Raw genomic sequence first — 12883 nt, 5'->3', positions numbered from 1 at the left:
AACAGATGTTGCCCTTTGCAATCGAGTTTCTATAAATAAATTCCTCGTGTAGTTCGATAAAGCATCTACTTTCTAGTTAATCGCGTTTGATGCGTTTACATGACCTATATAACTCGTTATTTTTAGACGCGATTATTTATACCGGCGTAATTACTACGTAATATTATTAGTGTTATCACGTTTGTCAGTTCGCCAAATTTCCCGCGAATAGCGTTACTTGATTGCTGTTCAATTATAAGGTTGAAGGCCAAAGTTCTTAAAATAGTACCGACAACAATACGAGTAGTACACGCACTCGTAAAATTGCGTATTTTGAAAATTGCTTTTTAAAGCTGGTAATAGTTGGAACGGTCGTTGATGCCTTTTGGGAAAATGTTGGATAGGATAAAAGTGGGAAGTTTGCTCAGCGAACGCCTGGTCTATTTTCGTTGTGGGTGTTAATGAATATTTCTCGAAGAGAAAAACAATGTCACTTCAAAGTCTTGTCTTCAAACGTCTGAAAAATTCATCCAAAGATTAAAGTTTTATCATTGTCCCTTTGGGTTGAGAAAATAAATAACGCACAAATAATGTATTTGGCGTAAAATTTATACAATTTCGTGGGCGCGCATTCACCAACTAATAATGCATCATTTTTACGCATTTGGTTGGGTACAGTGTAGTTGAATGAACGGTATAAATTCAGGATCAAAGGTTAAGGTTAACGACCATTTTCTCATGGATAGCATACTATGATGAATGGGACATTTTAACTATTCATTACGCCAGCTAGTTGCTAGTTAAGTGGGTGAATCAACTTTTTAGTGTCCACCATTACACGTACAGAGTGCCTGATCGACAATACAAATTTAAATAAAAGTTATGAGTTTTTAGGGTTCCGTAGCCAAATGGCAAAAAACGGAACCCTTATAGATTCGTCATGTCTGTCTGTCTGTCTGTCCGTCTGTCTGTCCGTCTGTCTGTCCGTCCGTATGTCACAGCCACTTTTCTCCGAAACTATAAGAACTATACTGTTGAAACTTGGTAAGTAGATGTATTCTGTGAACCGCATTAAGATTTTCACACAAAAATAGAAAAAAAAACATTAAATTTTTGGGGTTCCCCATACTTCGAACTGAAACTCAAAAATATTTTTTTCATCAAACCCATACGTGTGGGGTATCTATAGATAGGTCTTCAAAAATGATATTGAGGTTTCTAATATCTTTTTTTTCTAAACTGAATAGTTTGCGCGAGAGACACTTCCAAAATGTGTCCCCCCCCCCCCCCTGTAACTTCTAAAATAAGAGAATGATAAAACTAAAAAAAATATATGATGTACATTACCATGTAAACTTCCACCGAAAATTGGTTTGAACGAGATCTAGTAAGTAGTTTTTTTTATGCGTCATAAATCGCCTAAATACGGAACCCTTCATGGGCGAGTCCGACTCGCACTTGGCCGCTTTTTTAGTATTCCGTTATATTCATATTAATATTATCTAACATTTTATTACAAAACATTTTATTTTGTTTACAATTTACCCGTTCTATATTGATTGTCCAAAAGACCAAAAGTTGGTTTTCAATAGTAGGACAGATTGTCCCCGTGCAACGGTGCACCATAAAACTTTGTATCATAAAAAAATACTGTTGTGGAATTGGTATTTAAACACATAATCATGTTTATGGATAAGTATAATTAATAAAACATACCGATTTATTATATTTGCGTTAGTTGGTTTATGAATAAATTGCCTTTTAATTTTGTCCCTTTAATTATCCACGCCATGCAGGTCAACTGGACAACCATAAATTAGTTATGAAATCTAAATATAGATAACGTAGTAAGATACTTGACAACAAGTTCAAATTTCTGGTAAGCAGATAGGCCTAGCCGTCATTTTGATTACACGAAACTCGCGGCGTCAGTCGGTCGAGTACTGTTGGAGAGCGTGGGTGGCTTTATTGCATGTCCATCGGACCACTGGCACAAATACATAAATACTTAACATATTACAATAAATGACATTGTACCAGATACTATTTTATATATATTTTACCGTAAGGGTGAAAAAAACACAAAAAATCCTTAATATTTATTATACGGCTGAAAGTTTTAGAAAAGTCCCTCAGACAACTAGTCACTTGGGCAACGGAAGTGGTTGTCCGTAGGACATTTTGGTTGTCCCTTGGACAAAAACGATGAGATAAGATTTTTTATAAGGTATGAAACAAATTTAATTATCTATCAGAAAGCACTAACATACATGTATATGTTATTGCTTTCTGATATTTTATTAAATTTGTTTCATTTAGTACCCTCTTTAAGATTTATTATTAATATTTCCATAGGACAACCAGATATGTCTATGGGACAACTAAGTTGTCCCTTAATTGAAAACCACATATCATTATTTTATTTATTTTTAAATTCAAGAGAAGTTCATAAATGTTTAAAGATACAATAACACAATATAAAAGAAAGTAGCAGGAGCAATTTTCTTACATTACTATAACTATTTCGCGTTTAAATTAAAAAGTTCTGATTCTGTTAAATAAGAGTTGTCCAGGGGACACTTTTAAGGGATATATTGTGAGATTTCGTGAGATATATGCCATATATAAAAATAACATATTAAACTGCATTCTTTAATGAATGTAAGTATAATAATTTTTAAACAATAATTGATATCTAGTTTGTTTAAAAATACTTTTGGAGAGTGGCCCAGGGGACAGGGCTGATCTGGGCTGGTGAACATTTTTAGCCAAATTCACTAAATTCTTAAAGAAACAGCTCTGCTGTATGCATAATCATAAACAAGAGAACATTATCTTTAGAATAAAATATATAAATATGGAAAATAAGAACTAAAAATAAAAATCCACAATTTCATCATGTGGACATTTAAAAGTTGATTCACCCAAGTAATGATTTGCTTCCTGTTTTAGCACTGAACTGTTCAGTTTGCTATTTGCTTTTCACGTCTGGGTATGGTATTTATTAGTAACATTTTATCATTGACATGCAAACATTGTGTTTAGAGCTAGGTACTACTTATATAAAAATATATGTAAAGTAACAATTAAGGGATTGAACCTAGCCTCACTTAGGAGGCAAAAGCCCTGAGACGTATCATAATAAAAACATAATCATGATAAAAAACAAAAAATCTTGCCTTCGGAACCTGTTAAGCTTAGTAAATAAAGCAAGCGACAGCAAATTCTACATCGGGCAAGCAAAACCAGTCTTAATTATATTGTAGATATAGTGGACTCTGTCTAGTACTTTCAAATCGCTGAAGCAAGAACTAAATTCAGTGCATTAATAATTCATAGTTCACTCGGCTGCAGGCAGGTTGACTAGTAGCCCCCGGCTCCAATCCCCGGCGACCTGTCTTACGTATAACAAGAGACAAATAGATAAAAAAGACATACAAACTTGCATGTGACTTACAGCTATTTTCAGGCTTTTATTTCAACTTTCATAAACACACTAGGTGGTGTTAGACTATTTTGTCCGTCTAAGAGAGCTCGCCAGATATCGTGGCGTTGATCTATAGACATTTAACCGATAATTACACATTGTAAACAGGCCCGATGTGAAGGCCAGCCACGGTTACCCGTATGCCACACTTACCCGTTTTGACCTTTCAACAATGATACGCCACTTTGTATGTAGATTAGCAGTCTTAATTATTTACTTGCTTGTCGTAGGTATGACATGCGCGGTGTTATGCCAACAGTTTGGCATGTCAAGTTACATTATCGCGATTCAATTCGTACCGCCCGTTACTTATAGCCACTATAGCCAGTTATTGTAATGGCTCGCGCGGAAGTGGACGTAGGCTCGCGCGTGGTCAAAATGTAAATCGCTCGTATGTCCATCGCGTGCTGCTAGCTGCAGACGCCTGCACTTGATCGCGAAAGTTACTGGCCTCAAATGCCGAGACCGTTACTAAAAGAAATCGCCTTGTTTTAAGTTTACAGATGTGTTTTACCGGTGGATTTGTGTTACAGCTACTGAAGTTTAGTGGTTTTATGTGAACTTGAGTAGTGACTGATAAGTGATAACCTCTCGCTGTGTTGTCGTCATCGAGAACTGTCAGTTCTATTTTGTTAATTGAGGATGTTACTCTGTGTTTGAATAAGTAAATAGGTATAGCCCGCTTTCCGCATGGATGACTCATAAAGTGATGAGTGTGATGACCACAATGCTAATCGATTTAGTTTAGAACGACTAATAATGAGCGAATTTAAAAGGTTCAATGTCGTAAGAAATATACGCAAACATGGGGAATACTAATCCTAACTACCCTTTTTTTCGTTTTCGAAGTATCAGTTATATCTATAGCTGTGACCTGCGGGCTCAGCACGGTTCCATTTTTATCCACTATCACTAAGCCCGTCACTTTCGCACTTACATACTTGTTAGAACGTGACAGGCATGGTGATAAATGATAAAAATGCGACCGTGCTACTAGGGCTGTAGGTAATTTCACACGGTATATATGTTACGTTAATGATAGGTTATTAAAAAACATAGATGTTTTAGGCCCATTTTGTTAAAAAAAAATAATGCAAATGTTATTTTCGTGATATCATAAATGTATGTAGTATGCAGGTACCCATGGGCTAAGGTACAATACTTTGAAAAGCGAGGTAATGCAATTTAAAGCTGGGCCAAAATCGTACAAAATGACACCTGTTACCCTTTGCGGTACCGCTTTAAAAGTCGTACAGAAGTTCAAGTACCTTGGCCACTGGGTAACAGAAAGCATGACAGATAACGATGACATAGAGAGGGAGCGCAGGGCGTTGTGTGTTCGTAGTAACATGCTGGCCCGCAGATTTGCTCGTTGTAGTAATGAAGTGAAGCTAACGCTCTTTAAAGCATACTGCCAAACATTCTATACGTGCAATCTGTGGGTCAGTTTTACGCAGCGGGCATACAACGCACTGCGCGTACAATACAATAACGCGTTTAGGGTGCTGTTTGGGTTGCCGCGTTACTGTAGCGCGTCAACTATGTTTGCCGAGGCGCACACTGATAGTTTCGACGCAATAATTAGAAAACGGTGTGCGTCATTAGTCAACCGTCTTCGCCACAGCCCAAACAGTATTCTAAACGTGCTGGCGCAGCGCTGGGACTCGCCTTTGTTCGCGCGCTGGGTGCGGCTGCACGCGCCGCCGCTCGCCGCACCACGCCGCTTTTAATATAGTTAATATTTTGTGTTTGTTTGTATTTGTATCTACTTTTTGTCACTAACTTAGATTTATAAGTTTTGTTTAGCCTTAAGTACTAACAATAATATGGATTTTTTATTCGAAATAAAAATATTGAATTGAATTGAATTGAATAAAGTTCGAAAAAGCCAAATACCGCCGGAGTACATTTCAATTTATACAAATAGCCAGATAAAAATTACTATCACTAACTACGTGCGGTAAAATCACCGCTCTGCCGAAGCGCGGAAGCAGATTAGCGTCAAATTGAATCGAATGGATATTTATTCCCAACGATTATACGAACCAATTTTTTTTTTTTTGGATAAATGTATTTCTACACCCCTGTCCGTATTATTTGCTCGCGAAATTGAGGAATATAGGTCAAGGTTGCTATCTTGTCTTAACCTTGATAAAATGCGAGGCGATCTAAGAAAATGGTGGGAGCCGGGAAAACTCACTCTACCGCCTATTTTACTGCGTAGTTACAAGACATAGTCTACCGAAATGATTTTACTTATTTTCCTTTGCCACTTTTATTATTCGTGTTGATTTAGCAATGTCACGGAATTAATGAATTTTAACCATCGAATGAAGTTGGAATAAGTTGATAGTACGGTATAGTATCGTGACTTCACTTATGAAAAAATCATGAAGCGATCAGCTGAAGGTCAAGTTTTTCTATTGCCGAGGAAAAATGTTTCTCTCGGTTGCAATGCTAGGTTAAATAGCATTCTCTACAATCACGCTATCGTAAATCTAAGTAATGTAACGAGTAAGGTTTAAATGGCACGGACTGCTATTTATTAACTTAACCCGTTTTGCAACGACCTATCACGATATTTAAATGGAGTTCAAATACTTGCCCAAGCGAATGTACGGCGATAACTTCATAAGGTCATTGAAAGGGTTTGCCATGGTTTTATCATATTACAAAGGTTAACCCTTCAAGCGCCCATTCGATGAAAATTCAAAGGTTAGAGGCAGATAAAGATTATAAAGAAGTCGTAAAATAAGTCGATCTTTTTTTCGAGTTTGATCTTTCACGTATGTGAAAGGTCCCACATAGACTGGAACTAGACAAGCGCAGTGCGCAAGGCTGCGTGACGTCACGGTGAATCACGTGCGCGCGTCGTCGACCTTATAGACCCAACAGCTTTGCCAATTTCATGGGCAATTCGCCTTGTGCTTTACGGTGGCCATTGCAAATATTGTAATGGATGTTATTGTCTGAGCTAAATGTATTTTAGATTTTCCCACGTGTTGGATCGGTATTGATTCGGAGGGCTCGTGAGACATTAATATGTATATACTTACTTTATATTTATAACAATTACATTATAACAAAATGTTATATGTCCTGTCCCTTGAAATCGTTAACAGCATTTAAAAATATATATTTTCATTCGGTCAAAATTTGTTTGCCTAACTTATGAAACTGATCTAATTGCGATTACCTGACTTTTCCTGTTAAATCAAGTAAAACAATAGTAATTAATTACTAGTTGCATCATATTTCTGTCATCTTTCAAATGTATAGGTTATTATGGAACCTGGAAGTCTTCCATCAATAGTTTTCTATCCATTGGTGGAGTAGGTAACTATTTTTAGATGATCTTTGGTAATGTGTGACTGTGGTGTAACTTCAAGGTTACGATTCGTGGTCACTCCTAATGTGTTGGACACGATTCCTGAAACATATTTACATATGAACCGTGTTGTCTTGTTTAGAAGCACTATATATATTCTCTGACTTTCTGGACAAAATAAGCTATTAAGTTAATTACTAAGCATTCTAGTTGTCCGTGAAACGAACAAATTGCCTTGTTTTCAATTAGTACTGAGTAGGAAGAGGTAAAAAAATTAAATTACTTCCACAAAGTACTTATTTTAAGCCGATGTCAAATTCTTATTGACCAATATATGCTCATACTGGCTATTTAAAAGATTTCCAAAGGGATCATGTCAAGTAATTTAAAGAAGGGAACTGTAGTAATTCCTAATGTATGTAATTATTAAATATTTATAAATTTTATAAATAAAAACAATAAATCACATCATTTATTAAATAAGATACAGGTAACAATAAAAAGGTAAATAGGTATAGTAATAGCAAAATAATTAATAATAAACAATCTATAACCTATGGTCATGTCGGAAAAATAACGTTTATTTATTATATTATTATCTATTGTTTAACGTGATGTGTTTATTCGCGACTTTCGCGAGTATCTTAGCACTTATCGAGTAATCATTCATACTATTCATAACTGCTTATGGTAACGTTCAAGTTAGCTATACCGTAAGTTCATCTTATTCACTTAAAACTCGTTAATTAATAAATTCCATAACAAAATAAAAGTATTTGTTATCATAGTTGATTTATTAATCATAGTTATTACGTATTACGTTTAAACTGTAAAATGTAAATGTGACAGCTATAAAAAATCAGAGTGGTAATTTAATCTGAGCACTTTCATTATACCGTGGGCGAGTGCTGGTGGCGCGCCTTGCTTTGCCCTCAATTTAACACAAAATCAATACTAGGCTTTTTAAATCTCACGAATTACATTGTATTCTAATATTTAGTGAATACATGTTTACGCATTAAATTATCTTATCAGCGCTATTCATGATTAACACGTTAGGATCGTTTTAAAATATGAAGCCACGTTACCTGCGGCTCAGTGCGGTTTCTGTTTTAGTGCAACTATTAATACGCCCATCGTTGGACGTCAGACGGCCTTTGAAATCATATTGGGCGGACGTTTTCCAGGCGGTATTTCCAGCCATATACTTTGGTCGGGCGTGAATATGAATTCGCGTTTGACTTACACAGACACAAAATCATTATTGGCATCGAGAGACAGACAGTGATAGTTGATTAGTGTACGTAGTGTAAGAAACTGAAAGTGAATGGGTCGGTGAAGGCAGCCCCCGATGGTCGGTTTGGGGGCCCGTCACGGCGGAGGGCTCTGAGGGCGCGGGGTGCGCGGGCGCGCGCGCCTCGCCGCCGCCCGGCTTCGACCGCGAGCTCTTCCAGGAGCTCAGCTTCTTGCCCGACGTCGAGCTGCGTGAGTGCCTCGGCGAGTACCCGGACTTCCTCTACCACGTGGCGAGGGACAGGTTCGGGAGGCTCTACTTCCGCGTGATCAGGACGTTGCTCCTAGACCGAGGTATGAGCAACATCGTCGGCCACCACATCGCATATAATTATTTTGCCAAATTAAAGTTTCGCTTTTCCATTGCTGCTACCGGTGGTTGGAAAACTATCGTACATTCCGCCTGATGACAAGTGGTCAAACTTCATTCGCTTCTTCGTGGCATTTAGGACACTGTTAGAGCTTTATCATTTTAATATAATGCTTTCAATCATTTTCTCAACGCTACGATATCGAGCATATATTATGCTTATAAAGGGGGTTTAAATGTTTAATTACCTTGACCGACTATCTTATTTGTTCGGGTTCACTTAGATTGATAGACTACGTGATAACGTCTACAGTGTATACAGACATTCTTACATTACATCATTACCATATAACATATAATGATTCTCGTTGAATTACATGACAACATTGTATGTACTGACTCGAATACGGGAAATGGTTGGTAAAAAGTGTGTGTTTGCGTCGTGTGAGACAGCCAGTGCATCACAATCGATATCCGTTGTAATCTTGGAGTTAAGTAACAATGAGAAAAAGCACATCCACCATTCAATACCCTCGTTATTCTGTTCCCATACTTAGAAAGCAAGTTTGCTACCTTTTTAGTTTTGAAATAAAATTATATTGCACTTTTGCTTGCGGCAAGGTACTGTGAAAATTATTCTTATATGCTTCTGTAATGGAATATACAATCTGTATTACCTACTTCATAAGTGGATTAAATTAATCAATGCAGTTGTACCCGTTTTTAATCAAAGTTTATCAATTCAGCATGCTATTTAGGCATGATCGAAAACAAATCGTAATTAGATTAAGTCTTAATGTGCTGAAGGTAGCTTTTTATCAGTCCCATTATGCGCTCAAGTACCTATCTACTCCATCGTCTGTTGTCTCTTTTGCTGGGTACTTGAGTTTTCCCACATGTGTAGACAATCGAGTAAAACTGTTTGTTTTGCTCGCCCTCCGCTCCGCGCCGGCAGCCTGGCGTAGTCGCCAACTTGTTCGTTCGCCCCGCGCTAGTGTTTGTCGTTGTAGCTACGGATTCCATATCGATGAAACACCTCCGATATTTCCGAACTATCCTCACGGATAATGTAACAGTGTAGTGCTGTAGTGCATCGCTTCATTGAACCGTTTCAATGAATACGACACGCGCCGATCTCGATAATGCTGGTTAGTATATATATTCATACTGTGTCGATCTATTTATATCGATATTTAAATAATTGTTTATCATATCTTATCTCTCGATGCCGGTTAGCTGGCCATGAAAAATCCATCATCATTCTGTGTTTACGCTTGCGTGCGTTCCACTTGTAAAAAGTACGCACCGCTTTGGACAATAGTATTGTGATCTTGGTTTGTTTTGCTTTTTTATCGGATGAAGGATTGTGACAGTTTACTATCCTGTTTACAATAGTGGTTAGCTCACTACTGTTTACACGTGTTTTCATAGAAAAAACGGTGGTGTTATGAGTGTTGGTAAGATTCATAAAGTGCGTTAAATAAAGTTACCTAATATCTAACAATAATTTATTAGAAATTGGTTAATAAAACATTTTTAGAAATGGATGAAAAAATATTGGCAAAGTATTTATGAAATGCATAATTATTTCTTAATGTTTCGCTTGATTAATTACGTTTCTAGATTTCCAAATGTATTGATTATTTATATCGTGTAATAGGTACAGTAAGTGTAATAAATAAATGTAATAAGCAAAAATAATTCATTCTTTCGCCTCTTACGTTATTTTTACATTGTATATGTATACATATTTTTAATCTTGTGCTCTACTGTACTGAAATACTCCTTGTATTCGTTTTATACTCGTAGTGGATAATTAGTATTTGGTATAATAATTAAAGTTTAAAATGTACGTTTGTCCACAGTTCTATGCAGCAACAGGGTGAGCCAAATGACAAAAACCTACAATGACATCGAAGCAGTAACACGGCTCTTGGAAGAAGTAAGTACCCATTGTTTTCTGCGTCTTTTCGTGCTATAATTGTTATGTGTACTTATGCATGCTTCATGTGGGTAGGTGTTACCAGTTTCCACTTGTGGACTGAAATGTGCTCGGTAAAATAAGTATTTTACGGAATGAGATTTGCCTGGTTTTGAGTATTTTGCTGTAGGTATTTGGGTCCCAAATTGGGTCTCCCGATATCTATCGTCTTCATAACTATTGTCTTGTAATGGGGTTTAGACTGATTTTCTACCAAAGACGTGCAAGGCAGACAGCTTCGAACCCTGTTTTTACCATCTTAAGCTAAGTACGAACGTAGCGCATAAGAATTGTGAAATTCTGATCTGATATGAAATCCAGTACCTATATATATTTAATCTATTAAGGGTGAATGGTTCGAAAGCACGACTCTTTCTTGACTTATGACTGAACACTCACGTCCGTGCTATCGTCTAATATCAGCACATGCCGACGTTTCAAATTCCAATTAATAACAATTTGATAGTTATCCGTATCATAAATTGCGATACAGACTGGCAATGATTGATACGATTAAACAAAGGGGGCAATTTGATGTAAAAACTGCAGTGAAATTAAACAAAAACAAGCAACAACGGTTGCACTCCGGGAGTGCCGATAGAAGTGAAAACTCACCTCACTATGTTACCGACGCCTGGTAACACGATACATACGTTTAGCGGAGGTATTCTATTTATTTATTATATATTATTATCATTCTCAAATAAGATCACACTTTTTCATTGACATGTTTATTTACATACTGCCACGACAACGTAAAATTATTTGAACATAGGTAAAGTAAAGAGTCTTGAAAAGGGGTCCGCAACATAAATGTCAAATAACATTGAGTTTTTCTTTATTGATTTAAATGCCATCTAAATTATGAGTGGCCACCTTACGCCCCTTACTGTCACGTGATCGCCTTACGTTGTCTCGAGTTTATCGTTTTTTCCCCACCTCAAAAAGTGCCCAGCGCCGCTAAAGAAGTTTTCACTTCAAAAAACAGAAATCTACTTAAAAAGTAAGTGTTAAGTTAGTAAATTCAACTATTAACGTTACAACCTGGGACGACCATTTCTCCTCAAATGAGTTTTTTTCACTTTGACAGCGCAAAATCAAGTTTGCCCTTGTTTTTCCGATATTACATAAATGCCATTTCATGACTGCTTTAATTTAAATTATTTATTTCATCTTTGGGCAACTTTGTTGATCTTAGCCTAATCTGAATAAGCTAGAAAAGCGATGAAATTGCAAACCACAACATTATTTTTATTGCATCGAAATGCCACTGGCATTGAGAGCTATACGCAATGTAGCTGTATCGAGAAATTCATAATGAAGTGAATCATTGCAACGTGCCTATAATCCGATAAATTACCCGACGACCCCCAGGGTGCGAGTAATTTATTCTGTACGCAACTAACTGGTGCGGCAAAACGGTTAGATCCAGATTTGATGGACGGTCAACCAAATTAAATTCTGGCTTGGTTTACCACAGTGACTATAACATGACATACCGCTTGGCTAGATTGTGTGAGGGTGTGACTTTGGGTGTCTCATGGCCTCTCTTATTATCTTTGGCTTTATAATATAATATCCACTGTAAATTTCATAACTTTTTGGCAGCTTGCTAATTTTTATATTTTGTTACAGAAAGAGAAAGATTTAGAGTTGACGGCCCGCATCGGGAAGGAGTTGCTGGCCACAAATGGCGTATTAGAAGCGCGGGTCAACTCTCTCGAAGGCGAACTGCGGAGCGCCAGAGACCACATCACACAGCTGAGGCACGACCTCACTACAAAGACTGATTTACTGCAGGTAATATTCTGATTTTCTACATCTCTCATTGATGGGACTGGGACACATTCTTATACTAGTTGGAATTTTCAGACTCATGTTTACGAGCTGAGTTACAAAACTCTGTACGAATGGGTTTCGTACACAAATTCGCTTTAGAAAACGTGCTGACTTTAGGTTAGTTTTACCAACCACCATCTAACAGGGTTAAATTGCATGACTAAGGGGTGAACACACCCATAACACAATGCCCAATCGTCGACTGATTATGTGACGTGCCCTACCCTACGCCTTACGCGCTTAGTCATATAGGGTGCACTTTTATAATTATACGTACAGCTTCAAATTATATTTCCTTCTGTTGCTTTGTGACTGACAACACTCTGCGCATCATCGCGTGCAGTTTATAAACATTCAGATTTTTTGTTTATAAGTATATCTGCACAATTGTAGTGAACGTATTCCTAGAGGTAGTTATATAGATGTAATTCATTAGTTGAGTACATGCCACAGACTAATAAAATCCACGTGCGGGTTCTACGAATTGATGTCATGTTGGTGACACAGTTTGACTGTTGTAAGTTGTAATTTTCGTGTATTTTTCTCAAGCCTATAAGAACAATTGCTTAGCGTTCTCTTTTTATAATCTGGGTTTTAAATGACTTCCGCTGACTGCTAACACCGTGAAACACTTGCGTGTGTCGAGCTGATGTGTAATTATTGATC

At 37.1% G+C, this 12883-nt stretch overlaps 1 protein-coding gene across 13 annotated transcripts in view; it reads left to right on the top strand.

Annotated features, from left to right (window-relative positions):
- Nucleotides 1–12883, top strand: part of LOC134648932 (trafficking kinesin-binding protein milt) — a 58857-nt gene that overhangs the window by 22404 nt on the left and 23570 nt on the right. For 4 of the 13 annotated variants that reach the window (XM_063503572.1, XM_063503560.1, XM_063503559.1 and 1 more), the window contains 2 exons: nucleotides 10263–10339; nucleotides 12014–12178. In XM_063503572.1, the coding sequence (XP_063359642.1) occupies nucleotides 10289–10339; nucleotides 12014–12178 (216 nt within the window). In that variant the 5' untranslated portion in view covers nucleotides 10263–10288. The other 9 variants (XM_063503563.1, XM_063503567.1, XM_063503562.1 and 6 more) reach the window with 7 other exon arrangements.

The sequence above is a fragment of the Cydia amplana genome, chromosome 6 (assembly GCF_948474715.1).
Source record: "Cydia amplana chromosome 6, ilCydAmpl1.1, whole genome shotgun sequence".
Lineage (NCBI taxonomy): Eukaryota > Metazoa > Arthropoda > Insecta > Lepidoptera > Tortricidae > Cydia > Cydia amplana.
Note: the sequence above shows the minus strand (reverse complement) of the source record. Positions and strands in the feature narration are given on the sequence as shown.